Below are 17,500 nucleotides of genomic sequence, written 5' to 3' on the forward strand. Positions count from 1 at the left end.
TCTGTTGGCAGCACAGGGAGAACGGGAGAAGTAGATAAGTTAATCTTGTAGATTTTCTGCAGCTTGGATGTACTAACTATGCCTTGCTTTTTGCAGGGATTGTGTTAAGGTATTTCATAGTTTGGATTTCTGTCTTAGCTTGCCTAAGGATTTGGCTGAAATAGAAAATGGCTGGAATTGAATAATTATTATCTGTAGTTATTTATTCCCTGGACATGTAGCTGATGAGCACTAGCAGTTTTGTCTCAAAGAGGTACTACACTGTCAGACTCCCAGATTTTTTTAAGGAAAAGAGTGAGAGCAATGTAGTTAATGCTTTCCTTTGGATTAGATTACCTGTTCTGTCATGATAATAGAGCAAAATTTCTTTAATGAGTATTTTCTTTGCTAACAGTTTCTTTAAAAATGGGTAAGATGCCCTTTATTTTTTGACACCATTATTAATATTTTCTGCATTTTTCCATTACCTGTACATACAGAAAACCTGCCAGCTATCTCTGCCATTCAATACAAGTCTGCAGATCAGAGTAACTCTTGTTTAATGTCTGCTCCATGGAATTTGGTTCATTCTCCTGTCTGTAGGATGCCCTTGATTTCTTTAGAATTACAGGAATGTGGGAGAAGGAGTTTATTAGTTTTGATCTTGGTGAACAACCGTAATTTGCTAGCTAAGTGCGTTAATCCTTATGTGTGGCTATTTATTAATCATGCCCATTACAATAATGTTTAAGCACTAACTGATAATAAAACCCATTTTATAGTACTCAGTTCAGATATAGTGGACATCATAGTTTGTTTTAAAACTCATAAGAATGTTTAACACTACTTTAAAATTAATGTGCGGGTGTATAAACAGGCCTGCTCTTCCCTGCCCTGCCTCACGCCATAGGTGCTGAGCAGCTGCAATAGCCATTACTCTGTTGGAAAGCCAGCTGCTAAGTATTTCCAATATTGAGTCTGCTTTTACGAGTATGCTGAAAGCATCTAGAAGTACTCAGATATAGCTTAATTCTCTTGAGCTCTGCAAGTTCTACCAATAACTTCTGTTGGAGTTAAGCACTGTATAATCATACAAAATACAGGCATCTCCTGTTTTCTCCCTCCCATCTTGAGCCTCTTCCTTGTACAGCAAACAGCTTCCTTGACTGACTTTTGAAAGAGAGCAGCTCAGAAACACTGTTTTCAATACATTGTTTTATTGTCTATGCAGTATCTAATGTATACTTGATATGTTGCAGAAGAAATAGGGGAGCACGATGTGAAATTTATTATAGATACAACACAATGAAGAAAAATGGTGAGGGATAGGAATTAAAGGGATAGATGCAACTATGGCAAAATTTAATAGCTGTTGAAGTTAATCGTGTGTGTTTTCCTGTTTCTTTGCTGTCTTAAAATTTTATTTTAAAATAAAGCATGTATTTCAGAGAGAAGCGAGAAAGGGAAAGAGGAGGAAAACTTGTAATAAACTTAGAACACAAGAGGAAGGCTGGAAAAGGAGATCTAGAGAACAGAAAAAGGAGAAAAGTATTGCTTATGCAACTGTAGCAGGATAAGTTGTCATGAGCAGCAGAAAGGGAAGATATTTGAACCAAAGATAAGGAAGGACAAATAGAAATTGGAAATACTGGAGAAATGAAGTGGTAAGAATTCATCAGAGCAGGGGAGGAGGGGGAACACGCAAGTGAAAACAGTGGAAAGAAAGAAAAAGAGTAAAGTAGTTCTTCAGTGAATGTAGAAGTGAAGAGAAGGCATATTTCATAATATGGTTTGATAGTTTGAAATGGGCTAATGCCATATGCCTAAGGAGAAAGGAAATGTTGATTTAACCACGCTGCTGAAACAATAAGAGTCATATACTTGATCTTTATGGGACAGCCCATATAGCACTATCTAAATCTGGTTAGACAAGTACAGATACTTTTATGTGTAGAGTAATCTGTGATTGTTTCGTATTAATTGACTTAATCAGACATTGTAGATGTCAGCAGAGCTCATTGAAAGATAAGAATGTATAGACTGACTTTAAAGATTTTTTTTTTATATATATTATACAAAAAATTGGGCTATGTCAAAAGAGGAACAGATGCGCACAGTGTTGGATTTTTTTTTTCCTTATATTTCCATCTGCATTTTGTCAGCCCTCTAAATGTAGCCTGAGAGGAGATGGAGCTAGCAGTTTACTTTCTTGGCTTTCTTTTGTTTCTATGCTCCATGTTTCAGGATTATTACTTTACTAAAGCTTTGTGCTGGACTTGTGGGTGAAAGAGAATAAGAAATGCATAATTGTGCTTTCTTTTTTTTTTTATTTTCTTTTTCCTTTCTCCTCTTCAGACTCCTCTAAAACATCTGTTGAACATAACCACATTGGTTTGTCCCAGTTGGTTTGTGTTTTGAAGGAACACTCTGATATCATGCCACGTTCCTAGAAGTGAGCAAATCAGTTTTAAATTGCCTTATCTGGCTTTTAAAGTAATCACTTCCCTGCTCGTTACTGTCATTCCCTCATAAACATGCACTCCCATTCCTCTTAAGGCCGCCCACTTCAAACATGCTTATGTGGAAATTTAGGTGGCTAAAACTGTGCAAGCATTGCCTTAGCTAGTCGCTGCTGCTCCCTGTTGACTGGGAAGCTGTGATTACCATGCACCAGAAAGCAGGTGCGTAGCCCCAGGAGGTGTAATTCACTCCTAGCTGTAAAGCAAATGAGCTTCTCAGCTGGAAGTACTGAAATACAGAATCTCCGTGCTTCTATTGCTCTTCACTTCTGAAGCACTCTGTTGCAGGACTTAAACCTCAATAATATAACAGTAGTAAAAGAATGTTTGTTTTAATGCTTATCCATCCACCTGACCTCTCCCTTGCATTCAAATTCTGCTATATTCATTTTCAGATCCTCCGTTACCTTTTGATACACATTTATTGTCTTGAAGAAGCTAAATACAAAATTTTCAGTAATACTGAATTCAAAATTCTGTGGTATTTAAAAAAAATTTTTTTTTCTTACTAACTGTTTACTGCAGTTAAGCATATTTACATACAGGTATGTACATACTAATGTTGGGAGAAGAAATGCAGCCTAATGTTTTGAAACTGCATAGGACTCTATGACAACAGAATCCCCATTATACTGGGATACAGTGTTTTCCTTGTGCTGATGGCAAAGTAAGCCTTTTAAATAAAATTGGCAGGCTTAATGCTAAAAAAGCACCTTCACATTACCCATTAATCTATAAAGACAATGCAATCATTTTTTCTGGTAGCTTCTACAATTAAGTTTGTGTGTTAAAATTACGCTTAGTATTGACCATTAGGTCTTGTATTGCAGTACTTCAAAATACTAAAAGGTTTTATATCGTTTTTATATAATTTTTTTTGTTTTACTTTGTATGCTTAGATTTATAATACTGTAAAGATTGTCAAAGGATTTCCTTCAGAATGAATTGGGTGAGTGACCAAACAGCTGCCTCCAAAGTCAGCACCAGTGATGTAGTTGAAAGAAAATGCTTTTAGTACAGCCAGCATTGTTAGCCTTAGCTACCCATCACGTTTATCTCCATTGCAACATGTTCTGTTTTTCATTGGCCCAGGGAACAAGGTGGAAAAATATTTTTCTTTAAAGCACATTCTCTGTTTCGATAGCGTAAGTTTTTGGTGTGGTGAGGCTAATATCTTGTTCCTGTCTTTTATATGGTCAGTTCAAAAGTGATGTTTTATCTTGAAGACAAGGAACAACTATGCTTGAAGAAATGCCTGAGAACACTGTAACTGGAAAAAAATAGCTTAATATTTTTCTCCATTTTTTACTTTGTATCCCAAAGAATGCTTTATGCCTATAGTCGCAGCTCTCTATTGTATAGGAGTAGCAGTAGCTGGATAATGAAAAAAGCTGCTTCTGGAATGCAGTTGTGCCTGAGCCAGAAGCTGCTGTGGCAGGAGGTGCATTGTAGGGGTATGGGTGGCTCTTGCCAGGGGCAGCTGCAGCCTGGCTGGGCCTTTTAGCTATGGTTCGACACTTGCCATGTCTCCGTGCTGAACCTTGCCTTCAGCTCTGATACCTCGTATGCTCCTGGTAATAGAAGCATGGTGATAGAAGAGTTGATCTAGGTCCTGGGATGTCAAGTCGTGCTGAGCATAGCACAGTCTCCATGTAAGAACAAAACTGACCTGGAAGGCTATACAGCTGTGTTTTATGCAGCATCGTACCTGAGCTAATGCAAGCCAGAGCTGGGGCTGTGTTTGAGGTATCCTTAATTTGCAGGTCAGGTAAATAGCCCACAGATAATGAAACAGCGACTGCAGTTCTTTATTCTGCTTTCCTCTGTATTTGGTCAGTCAGGTTTTACCTCTGAGATAAGCCACTGATGGCCAGCAACCCACACAACTCAGCCTGTTTTGCACAGAGAATAATGAAATTGTGGAAATCCTAACTGTCATCATCAAAATTTGAGATTTTGCATCTGTGCGCCTGCACTGTGTGCTAATTCTGGATAGAGACAAGCCTTGAATCAAGGTCTTGCTGTAAAAACCCTAGCAACCAGCAACAGGGAAATAGCAAACCTCCCATAAAATGTATGAAGGAATTGAGAAATCATCAAATTCAGGACCTGCTATTTTAGGAGTTGTCATAAGAAACTGGAATTAAGGGAAAGAATCAAGTTGTTAGAAAGTGATGTTTCTGTGCTTGTTCTAAAAAAGTTGCTATCCAGTTGTCTTTCACACCAAAGTCATTTCTTTGTGCAGTGTATTAGTTTGAGTTCCTGTCACACTCTTTGCGGTGTTGTGGGGCACCCAGAGATGCCTGTCAAAACTCAGGCTTACTGGAAGGTCAGTTCATGTGGAACTAATTGTCACTGTAGTGTAGATTAGCTTAGATCTTTTGAGATAGGAAATCACTAAACATAAATAAAGTTTTGCTATAATCATATTATAGATTTAGCTGCTCTGGTCTGTTAATATTGAACTTCTCAAAACACAAAAAAATTATTTTTTATTCTCATTGTATAAGGACTTATAAGTCCTTAAGATGGCACTCAATTTATGAAAGGGATTTCATGACCTGGTTGTGTGTTACAAAAAAAACCCAGGGTGTCCGAGGTACCTTTCAGTCCTGGGTCCCAGTGAGATCTGATTTGCAGAAGTGTTAAGTTGTCCCAACTGCAAATCATAGCATGGAGAGATCTAATCTGAGTATGAAAAAATACTATAAACTCTTTCAAGTGTACTAGAGTATTTGGCATTTGATTTCTTAGGGATCTAGAATTATTAAGTGCTTTTGCTAGAGAAGACAATTCTGTGAAAATCTTGAAGACGTGGGGAAACTAGGAGGGTTTTTTTTAATGTTACTTGTCCCAGAAAGAATTTACTAGGGAAGCGAAATGTCTATCATAGTTTTGAATGTTAAAGAAGTAAAGAAATTTGCATAATCATTGCTTAGCAGTAGTATAAATTAGGTTGTACATAGCAAGTATTCCTAGGTATGTTTCTGGAATATAAAATTTTATTTATATTTGAAATATGAAGACTGTACCTCATGTTAAAGATTTCCAGTGCATCTTGCATGACATAAATTAATAGATGAAAAGGGGTGGAGGTAAAAGAGGTTGAAAACGGAAATCATTATTGTTCCTGATCTATTAAACAGAAAAAAGAAAGCTTTGAGATCTAGTGTTAGAACACAGAACTTATGTTGCTAAAATAAAACCTTGGGAAACAAACATGACATTCCTTCATTTGTCAATTTATAATATAATCGGCACAGTATTATGAATGAGCAATAAATTTGATTTAAAAATACATAGACATTGTGAGTGCCTAATGCTACAAGTTTGAGTGAAACTACTCTGCTTTGTAGTACAGCAGTAATAATAGAATTCTAAACAACTGAAATTATCTTATACATTTCAGTTTAGTAGCTTTATTTTTTTTTCTCTTGCCAGGACTTAGGACAGACGGGGATTGGAAGGGGAAAACAATTTAACTTTCTGTCCTGAAAATTGGTTCCTCTTCCTTGCTCTTTCATTTTCAGTATTTAACACTTTGGATTTTGTATCTCAGTTCTCCTTGCTTAAAATAATAATATTAATACCATCTCATTAAAAGATTTAAAGTTTAAAACCTTTAAATGCCACTAGTGGAGCATGCCAGAGGAACCCTTGGGAAAATTCGTAATTCTGGATTAATTGCAGGGTTTGATTAGCAATGGGTAAGTAACAGAACCACACACATTGTATGGTGAGAATGAAGTGAATTACTGGCTTCATTCGGTAAGCACTCGCTTTCCAGTGCATTAAATAAGGCAGAAGTTCTATAGGGGTAAAAAGTCCCATAAAGACCATCAAAATGTGTTCTTACAAGGATGCCAAATGAAGGTTGCAAAACAAGCCATATTGCTGACACTCACTAATTTTACTTTCAGTTTCATGTAAAAAATGCTTTATTACAGAAATGTTGATCCTGAAAGGTCCCCTTGTGTTTACTTACATTAAAAGATGCATTGTGAAGATTGATTAGCCAATCTGTAAAATAGCACAGAGGTAAAAATCAGGCATTAGGTGAAAATCATTGCAGAGTTTCAGAACACGTTTGTATTTTTGACTAATGGACTAAGAACATGTTTGTATATTTGACTAATGGACTAAGAACAATTTCTTAAAACTTTCCACAGACCCACACAGATCACAGGCATCCTGTGCTCATTATGCTGTCTTCTCGGGTTTTGCTGAGTTTTCCTTATTTTTATCAGGAGCTATGCTTGGGCATGGGGGGTTTATAGTTATGCTTTGGTTATAGTTACGTGTGTTTTTTTTTTTTTNTTTTTTTTTTTTTTTTTGCTTTTCTTTTGGTCATTATATTAATGTTGTGTGATCTGGGATAGTTATATTCAAAAATACAGTATTTTTGTTGTCACCAACCTTCTAAACGGCTGACAGACTAAAGCACTGGAGTAAAAAATAAGAGAAACAGTATTCTAACATACACATTGCTCCAAGATGGGGAAATCCATCATTCAGTCTCTGTTTTTCAGAAAATATTAAGGGCATGTTTTGACTTTGTTTTTAGCTTTTCAGGTCACTTCTGAGAATTTTTATTCACTGTTAAAATAAGTTTCTTGAATTGTTGAAAGGGGACAGGGGAAACATCTGTTTTCTTTCTGAAATGTTTGTACTTCACTGTATACATGTTGTATGACCTATTTAAAAGCTCTGGGCTTTTGGAGTTTTCTATAAAGGTATGTGTTCTAGCTGGTTGTACAAGAGCTTAAAGAATTACCTCGTTTGCAAAGTTTTATCAAGAAAGCCATAAGTCAGAGTTTGAGCCTGATGGTCTTTGACAGTGTTTCTTCAACATTGTTCTTCTAAACCTGTTCTTGCAAACGCTGTCACGCAGTGTGTGTACTAGTGAGACAGCTTCAGAATTCCACAGCTGTAGCATATAAAACCGTTTCATCACAGAGCATAAGGCAGTTTTAGATGTAACAGTGTTCATTTCACTTCTTTTAGCAGTATTTTCTTCTACAGTTAAATAGGAAAGCAAACTACTCCCTATGCTGATGATAATACAAACCTTTGTGTTTGCATAGTTTTTTCTTTAAAGAACAAATAAAGCCTTTGCAAAATATTTCTAACCTTTGCTCCGCTAGTGCCCTTGAGAAACTCCTTTGTTATAATTTCTATATATGAGGAAAACTGTCTGGATCACTTTAGAGAGTGTCTCTTTTGGTGTTTTCAGAAGTGACTAGTGACTTTGAAACTTTCAGTGTTATTTGCTTTATGTCAACTGGCATGTAAAAAGGGTGTTCAAAATACATAGCAACATAAATGTCCTGCTCGCAGAAATTGTTATTCAGTCCTGGATTTAGAACAGTGGTCTGAGTGTGTAGTTCTTTTTCAGGGTTACAGCTAATGGTAGTATAGATAATATAAATGAAAAGTTACTTTACTGTGTAACAGTGTTAACTGATAAGTCTCTATATTTCCAAGGTGATTTTTTTTTTATGCTTCTAATGAACATGCTTGAGTTTTATCCAGTTTCCATGATGCCATATTCGTCATTCTGCATTTGAATTTGGACATAAGATTCAGTAGTTTGAATACTAGAAACATCTGCATAAATATTACAGAGGGTGTATCTGTTTCTTATTTTGCTATTATGATATTAACACTTATTCTGAGTTCAAAGTGTTAAAATACAAAAATCTGTGGTTGATTAAAGTATAGAATAAAAGGTTTTTGAACAGACAGTAAACAGTGTGTTATGTCTTGTAGCATGCCCTGTTTAAAACTGTGTTTTAAACTTTTCTACAGAGCACACCTGCAACGTCAATACCAACAGTGCAAGTACAGGGCCAGCAGATCAATTTGCAGCCGCCTTCATACACTGCAGCAAGTCAGCATGCGGAGCAGATGAAAAAACCTGGACAGAACTTCATGTGTCTGTGGCAGTCTTGTAAAAAGTAAATGGCTCCTTTATTTAACTACCGTTTACTAATAGATAGCAAATGCTTTATACATAGAAAGTGATGGTGCAAGTTCTAGCCATTCTGTTTCCCTGAGTTACCTTATACTTTGTCAGTGGGGAAAAGAAAAAGGGAAAAAGGTTGATGAAGCTGAAGCTGAGATGGGGGGAGGGGGGAGAAACAAGGTATATAACTGCTCTTAATTACCTTTCAGAGCATAAAATGCGTATTTCTTGGCTTTCTTTTAATATATTGATTCTCCAGTAATAAATACTTTCATGTAGTTAAGTAAAAATGCTTAATTTTCCTTAGCTCTGAAGCTGGTTCTCTGTATTGCAAATATAAAAATATTTACTGTACTCCAGTTGCAAATCAAGTCTTGAAAATCATTTTCTTTGTTTCTAGTTATTAATGTCTTTCTTGTATTTCCAGTTTTGCAAGAGCAGGGTGTGCACTTCAATGTCCTGGTCAAAGTCTTATTTAGAATATGACTAATTTTAGTAATTATGGTACCATTTGTATGCCACAGGATTCCATTGTCATGAAAGGAAATAAATGCTTGAAACAAGAAACTTAACCTTAATACTAGGCAGCAAAAGATTAGATTTTTTTTGTTTTGTTGTTTTTGTTGTTGTTCAAAAAAAAGGGGGGAAGGGGTGAACTAAACAGACTTCTTTGGATGTATGCTTATAAAAAATTGTGATAGCCCCCTGTTATTGATATGTATATATTGACACTGATTTTTAAAATACCATGGATTTGTGAATGTGTTTAGTTGTCAGTGCAGTGTAGAGATTGATGAAACAAAGACAGTTGTCCAATAGCCACTGTGGAAAAAAATGAGAGAAATTATATAACGCACAAGACGGTCATGAAAAAGGGTGAGACACTTCGTTATAGCTGTAGGAGAAGACCAAGGGAGCATCAGGACAAGCTGATCTGGCAGAAAGCTTGTGCATAAGCATTCAGAAAGTAGAGATGGAAGGACAGAAAAATTAAAAATCTTTGGAATTAAAATTTTTGGAACTGATGGTGAAAAGGGGGTAATTGAATAGCACTTGATGAATACTGAGAGCTAGTTAATCTGTGTACCCTTAAAATTGCAGATTCTTTCTTTTATTCTTTCTCTTACAAACATAATTCAAAGATCATTAAATCAGTGGCAAGACATACCAGTTTTAGATGAGATTCCAGCTGGTACTGTAAAGCTCTGGCATTTTTTAAATGTTTGCCATATTTTCCCCTTAGAAGTGATTTTGTTTCTTTCGTAGGTGATGTTTCTCTATGTAAGAAATACATACAAGGCTACTGAGGTCCTTTACTTCTAATAAATGTAACTCTAGAGCCATACTCTCCTGGCTACATGATAGCTGCATAAACACCTGTGCTGATATAAGCTGTGGTGGAAATGAGAAGCTAGGACTCATTCTTACAGTAGCCTTGCCAGTTTATACCATCTTAAAATGTTTGGTGAACTGCACTTTAGAAGCATAAGTTAGTCACCAAGTTTCTTTTATGCCTTAAGTTAGATGGGATGCTTTGTGTGGAAGTGAGGTGAGTGCTAATCATGGAACAGGCTAATACTGTCCACATGTGAACTAAGATGCGAGTACACGCAGGCAGATCTTAAAGGGGGAGGGAAGACAATGCAACTGTGATTACCTTGCATCATCAGTGCAAGTCTTTCTTAATTTATGTGTTCCAACAAGGCTTCCTGATACTGAAGTTAAGAGCTGCAGGACCCATATTTCACAAGTTAATTTTCTCATTTTGTTTCAAAGATGGTGTATTACTTCTGTTGCTTTAATTTCTCCTATTGTTACTTACCATACAGATTTTTGTTCATAGTTAAGTTTCATTATTTTTTAAAAGTCTTCAGAGATTTTTGGATTGATGCTATGTAGTCCTTTTGACACACAGCTCTTGTTCGTACACTGTTTCTAGTTTTAAAAATTGTTTCAGTATCTTAGCACCTCCCCCCACAGCCTAAAAGCAATTTAGATAAATATTATTCTAGCATTCTCTGTGGTGAGGACAGAACCAAAGTGTTAATTTAGCATCTTCATCATATTTTTTTTTTCTATTAATGTGCCTTCAACAACCTGATAAAAATAGGAGCATCAAACCTCCTATAGGCTTCCTGCTTCTAATAGACATAAAAACTCCTCACCTACTATTGAGATATATAATGAAAACATTTATAATCTTAGCTGTTTTTACTGAATTGTTTCCGTGGGACAAAAGAAGATTCTGGTGACTGGGTCATTATCCTACTTTTTGAACTTTACGTCCAATAGTTGATTTCATTAATGTTTGGTTAGCAATTTTTTCTGTAGCTATTCAGCAGGCAGGTTCATAATAGTAGGATGATAGAACAGTGCAGTGTTTCTTTTGTGGTGTTTGCTGGCATTTAATGAACCAGAAAGATATGACAGGAGGTGAATTTTGGTACAGTTATTTGCACTAGTTTCTTTGAGCATGTTTAGTTTAATTCTCACAAAACGTTAGCATTAAATTTTCCTTCAAGGATGTATTGCAGGAGGCTGTGAAGACCTCCAATAACATTTTACTGACAATCACAATAAATATTATGTGTTCTTTTCCTGCTCACTCACTTGCCTGCTGTGGTCAGTAGAACTCTGAAGGATTTTTTCAGAATTTAATTTGCAAACATTATACCAAGATGTTTAAATAAAATGTAAGTGTTAGTAGTGTAGTATATAACATGTTCATTATGATAGTGTCTGAAGGCCACAACCAGATCAGGTGCAATTATGCAAATACTTGTAATGATTGGCCTCTTCAAAATGAGTTCTGGTTTAGTACCTGAAGTAGAAGTAAAACTCTCAAAGCTGTCAGTCAACAACAGTACTTTGTTGCATTGAGGATGTAGCAGAAATTAGGTGCTTCCCTTTGAAGTTTGGCTGTCTGCAAGGGGCCACTAATTATATTCAGCTTAGTTTAAAAGCTGCTATTTTGTTTCACAGGTAGACAGGAGATGTCTGCTCTTGAATTGCTTTGTATTTAAAAAAGTAAATTGGAAATGCTCTGAAATCTGCGCTGCCTGACGAGTCAGCTATTACTTTAATGTTCTGCTCAGCAGCTGAACAGAACAGTGGAGAAATTAAGTGGGAGACAAAGAGTTGAGACAAAACTCAACTGACCATGTTCTCAGTACTTCAGGCTTTTTTATTATGTTGCTTTAAGTCTTATGAATAAATAGATGTTTCTTTTCTGAATAAATTTAAAGTTCTGCAGACTAATACTGTAGATTCTGATTATTCAAGTATAGCAGTGAATGTATTATACCACGAATGACTTAACATGATTGAAGTAGCTTTATTTTTCTTAAAATAAAGCATGTTGAATAAAATGTTTCAAACTACATTTTGGATTTCACTTATGCCATGAAATTTGTTGAATCCATGTCAGGGATTATTCATGAATAGGTCTGTGCCAGACTTAAGTTTACGTGCTGACTTTCCCCTTTATTGTGGGAAGACCTTTTCCCATCCTCTGAAGCATCAACTTTTGTTGTGGAGCGAATGTAGATCTAAAGCGTTGTATTTTCACTTGCTACCATGGGCTCAGTGGACCAAGAACAAGAGGCAGATATTTCTCCTCCATGCTCCCTTCAGGAAGAGCTGACTGGTATGGAAAAGACTAATGCAGTATTTATTGCCTCTAAGGAAAATAATTGCCGTGTTATAGGCAGTTACTGCAATAGTATTCAGCTTTTGACTGAGACCTTGCAATAGGATTCAGCTTATAACTGAGACTGGTCTCTGGATGAAATTAACTCTGACACCTCTGTGGGATTCAGGTAATAGTATCTGTTCACTTAGACCTACATATTGATTGCAAGTATGTTTGTATAATGAACAGTATTGAAATGAGTAGTGGGATATGGAAGGAGGTGATGGGGTTAAAGCACCTTCTAGTCTGGTATTCATATGCTAAGAGTTCTGACTTGAACCAGTCCGGGGGTTTAAGATGTTGCCTCCTCCTTGGCTGCTTACCGTAAGTCTTTAGTTGGAGGTTATCTGCCTCTTGGCACTGTTCAGCCCAGTCAGTTCAGCCAAACATCTTAATGCAAATATTTTTCTTGTTAATTGAAACTAAATTACTGGCAAGTGAAGTGGAGTGACTGAGGTGGGTGCATGTGTTCCCTCTTCAGTCAGACTGCTAGAGCAGCAGTCTCCCACACGTGTGTGAAGACAACTTGTGATAATGGCTTCCCAAATGGCAGCAGCCAGGTTACTAGACCCATTCTGCCCAAGCCTTAAGTGTGCTGGCAAACTGGGTTAGCAGCTTGCAATTCACTTCAATGCAGCTGAGTCGTTTTGTTTATTTTGGCTGTTTTTTCTCTGTTAAAATAAAGAATGTGATTTGTAACACTTGATACATATTTTAAGGTATGTCTAGGCTAAAAAGTCTTTTAAAGAGTTATCCACTATTTTCATGTAATAGATTTTAAAATCTGGTGGTCCCCATTACCATCTCATAAAACTTAAAATAGCCCATCTTTTGTCTGCATGGCAATTTGAAAATAGAGATTTAAGAACTGTTGACTTAACAGTTTTCTGCAGGTGGCATTCACAAGGAATTGTAATTTTTCTACCACTTCAAAATGGAAGAAAACTCTCAACAGGGTGAAATCACTGTAAGATATGTCGTACCTGTGCTTTCACCAAATAGAATATGGAGAAAATGCACAGGAAGTGTATGAAATACAACATTCTTAGCTGTTGACAGTTCAGTACTATATTTTGCTTGGACTGAAGAGAACTTGTCTGTTGGAATTAACATACATTATTCCTTTAGTAAAGCTTAAATAAAAAAAATAGATCCATAGTATTTAAACAGTGTTCAGCAAAATAGATCCATAGTATTTAAACAGTGTTCAGCAAAATCATATTGACATTTATAGGTAGCTAACTGGTAATATATATATACATGTTCTTCCTTCTAAATTTTTATGCCTTTTCATCAATGCATGTTTCTTTTCTCAGAAAATAAATTTTAGCTGGTATTGGCCTATATTTGTGATATTTGTGCTTTACCACTAACTGGAAAAAAAAATTACAACCTTTTTTCCCCTCTTCTTTTCTACTTGTAGGTGGTTTCAAACACCATCACAAGTTTTCTATCATGCAGCAACTGAACATGGAGGAAAAGATGTCTACCCAGGCCAGTGCTTATGGGAGGGATGTGAACCTTTCCAGCGGCAGAGGTTTTCGTTCATTACCCATTTACAGGTGCGGATTTTATTTCACATTTTATTTCAGAAAATAGCGGGAATTTCATGGTAAGTTTTCATACACCTTTCTCACTATTTTCCTTTTTTCTCCAACCAGGATAAGCACTGTTCCAGAGATGCTTTGCTTGCAGGCTTAAAGCAAGATGAACATGGGCAAGCAGGAAATCAGAAACCTTCCAATAAGTAAGAGACTTGAGCCTCATTAGCAATGGGAGGGCGGGGGACAGAAATCGTTGGAAGAACTTTGTGTATTTATAACTTGGCTTATCAGGTGTAACTCTACATAGAGTGTAACAGTCAAATTTGATGTCATTTACAGTGATGCAAAATGGGCAAGAGAAGAATTACATTGTGGTGTGGGAGATGTATATAAAAAGGACAGGTAGTTCTTTAAGGTATATTGGTCAGTACTCTGTGACAAACATTGTTCTCCACATATTCTCCTGATTTTCCCAGACAGACAGCATTTTATAACTTCTGTTGCAACAGAAAAGTGCTGGTAATTAAATTAAAAGTTATTCACTGTTTACAGTGCAGCTGTTTTAGTGCTCTTAAACTACAGCTGAGTTGGACTGTCTTGTAACTTGCTGTGTTCCTTCCAGGTTTGTGCTCTAAATTTGGGTTGATTTGATCCAGGGATTCTTGTAATAAATGTCCCTTTAAACAAACAAACAAGATAAATACAGTCTTCTGAGGTTTTTTTAAATTTTGCGCTGTTACCTGGAATCAGACTTGGCTCTCCTCTCTCCCAAAATGATTTCAGCCATCTGGGATTAATATTGGCCAGTGCAATCCCATTGCTTGGGGTTTGTGGGGATGGTGGAGTTATATTGGAGGTATTCAGGGTTCAGTTACTTGTGTAAGTGTACTAAGACTAGGGCTTTGTTAGTAGCTAAGTGGAATCTCTTCGTTGCAAGCCAAAGATGTGATTACATGGTCCCAGGCAGATTTTGCAGTCTGTTTTGTGGCTAGTTCAATTGCTACAAAGCAGCTGGAGGCAGCAGAGAAAGACAGCTGAGTGTGAAAGCCAAGAAATTTAGTTATTTTTATTAAAAAATAGAAAGACACCCAAATCTTCTTAACACTGATGTGTGGTGGCTTGTTTCCTTACACTGAGCAGCATTCAGACTTCTGAAAACCACAGAATGAAGAATGATAGTAATGTAATCTTAAACACCTGATAAGTGGGAAGCAAAAGGCTTATATAAATCTACTACCATGACATGATCTTAACTCTGCCCTTTCAGAAATGTTCCATCACACAGATAACACATCCAATAGCTCTGTATCCTTGCAGGATTCTTCAGGGTTGACACACGTAAGCATAATACAAAAAAAAACAGCCTTTCATACATCCTCTCTTGTAAGGCAGAATTCCCTAATTAGGTCAGATTCAGAAAGCAGGAATTTATGCATACCCAGTTTTCACTTAAATATTGAGACTGCAGTACTGCAAGATACTAAGGATATGATTTCAGAAGATGAGTTGAAATAAGAGCTTCCTACTGCTCAAAGTAAGAGTTTCTGCTCTCCCTGCCATCTTTTTCCTTCTCATAGCCGTGCATTCTCGTATGTGCTTACGGAGAATTGGCTTTAGCTTTTGTCTGATTGTATTGTAAACCAACTCTGTTTTAACAAAATAAAACAAAACTAATCAAAGAAAAAGTGGGTTTGCCAGATTGATGAGTTGAATGGACTTATCTTGAAGTTGATTGAACGCCCGTGCGAGGGAGGCTGGAAAGAAAGGAAGAAGACCTTTCTGTGTCAGCACCTGTGAGCAGTTAATGCTGCTCAGCTGTGTCGTGAAACCATACTTTTAGAGATTCGTTGTCCATTTCCTTCACTCTCTTCCCCCACATCTCTATCACCCCTCTTTCCTCAAAAAGAAGTCAACAAACAGGAAAGCACATACTTGGATTATATGTATTTCAGCTTTCTAAGAGGTGCATTTAGAACAGCCTCCATAGATGAATCTTTGTCTTTCTCAATATGAAGAAAACAAAAATGTTCCAATAACAAGAGTGGAAAATGAATAATTACTGTGATCCCCAGTCTCCTATAAAAAAATATGTTGTTGCCCAACAAACAGTTTATTAACTCAGCCCCTGTGCCTCTCTTGCCTTCATAAAGATTTTCAAAATCTATTTTCTATTCAGGAGAGGATGACAGTGTGATTATGGTTAAAGATTTTAGGGAGGAGGTCTATCTGTTCATTTGCTGTTTTGTATCACATGAACCCTTTTGCTTATTTGTAACCAGAATTTCTTCTTGTTAGAATTTCAAATTATGAAGAAGGCTTTCTGAATACAGACTTCAAGTTTTAAGCTTAGAATATACATTTACCCTGAAAGATGCCTAAATAACTTTGTTACAAACTAACTTTAAATTTAAAAAATAGAACATTTACTCCAACTTTATGCTTATGCTTACGTTTGCAAGTAAGCACTACTGTATATTTCTAATACACTGAAATGTTCTAACCAGGTTCTACTAGAGTATTAAAGGACTTCATAATAATATTGTTTAATATACCGAAGCTCAGTGATATTTTTCACCATTGATAAAACAATATTTTCCTTTGAGATGACATTATGACACTTAACAAAAAAAAGACTTTTTAAGGAAGATTGCATATTTAAACATTCTAATCTAATTGTATGAGAAATTCTAGTTTTACATGAAATAAAGCTTTGACTTCAGTGTTAATACTGAAAATAAAGGGTTTGCTTCTGCTATGTTTATCTGTAGCAGCTTTCTAAAATACCTTGCTTAATTTATTAATCTCAATTTGAAAGCTGCAGTAACAGGTAATTGGTTTTACAAATGTTTGATCTGATTTAACAATTAGATGTTTTATGTCCTAGATCATAACTTAAATCATGTTACTTAAAAGTGCTCCCCACTAACCAAAAATAATGTGTATTTTATATTGTCCTAATGTGTAATGGTCCCAGTGAGCTGTGCCAGGTTTTAAACAGCCATATTTTAAGGACATTCTCTGGCCAAATCTCAGATGACATCTGCATAGCCACTGTCACTGTTCCTATTAAACCCTGGCTGATAAAACATTCCTTTAAATAGGTACTCTTCAGGAACAGTGACTATGTCATTAGTACAAGATGTTACTTTTCCATCACAAATGCCATGGGTAATGAGCGGTACTTCCTGAAGAGAAGTGTTTTTTTTCATGTGAAATAAATCCAATGACTCTTCTGAAAGCTTCCCACCAAGGCTTCTCTCTGTGGAAACAAAAGACACATCAGCACCAAGTACTAAGAGCTCTTTGTCTCTCTGTTAAAATAGGTTAAAAATTTGTCAAAATAATTTTTCAGAGGTGCTAGCTTCATAATAATCTGCTAGAAAGTGGTGCAAAGCTTATATTTAATAATTCTCTCTTGCTACTATAGGCAGCCACCTGCAGGGGGTACTGCCTCTGCTCCCAGAACGCAGAAGGCCATTGTGAATCATCCGAGCGCTGCCCTCATGGCATTAAGGAGGGGATCAAGAAACCTTGTCTTCAGAGATTTCACAGTAAGTGATGTTTGGCTTGAGTATTAGATATCAATTGTTGCCTTCTATTATGGGGGTGTTAATTTTTTTTTCCCTTTCTTTTTGTAGGATGAAAAAGAGGGACCAATAACTAAACACATCCGATTAACAGCTGCCTTAATATTAAAAAATATTGGTAAATACTCAGAATGTGGTCGCAGGTAAGCATCATATGATTCTTCTGATATGAGTGGGCAGTATTGTTTCTGTCCTTTTGAGTAACACACAATAGG

At 36.3% G+C, this 17,500-nt stretch overlaps 1 protein-coding gene across 4 annotated transcripts in view; it reads left to right on the plus strand.

The window, feature by feature from the left end:
- The window catches only part of ARID2 (AT-rich interaction domain 2), a 109,045-nt gene that overhangs the window by 88,762 nt on the left and 2,783 nt on the right, over nucleotides 1-17,500 (plus strand). For all 4 annotated transcript variants that reach the window (XM_026072418.1, XM_026072419.1, XM_026072420.1 and 1 more), the window contains 5 exons: nucleotides 8,307-8,455; nucleotides 13,578-13,716; nucleotides 13,816-13,901; nucleotides 17,126-17,249; nucleotides 17,337-17,428. In XM_026072418.1, the coding sequence (XP_025928203.1) occupies nucleotides 8,307-8,455; nucleotides 13,578-13,716; nucleotides 13,816-13,901; nucleotides 17,126-17,249; nucleotides 17,337-17,428 (590 nt within the window). The remainder of the gene's footprint in view (nucleotides 1-8,306; nucleotides 8,456-13,577; nucleotides 13,717-13,815; nucleotides 13,902-17,125; nucleotides 17,250-17,336; nucleotides 17,429-17,500) is intronic.

This window comes from Apteryx rowi, unplaced genomic scaffold, assembly GCF_003343035.1.
Source record: "Apteryx rowi isolate R43461 unplaced genomic scaffold, aptRow1 scaffold_341, whole genome shotgun sequence".
In the NCBI taxonomy this organism is placed as follows: domain Eukaryota; kingdom Metazoa; phylum Chordata; class Aves; order Apterygiformes; family Apterygidae; genus Apteryx; species Apteryx rowi.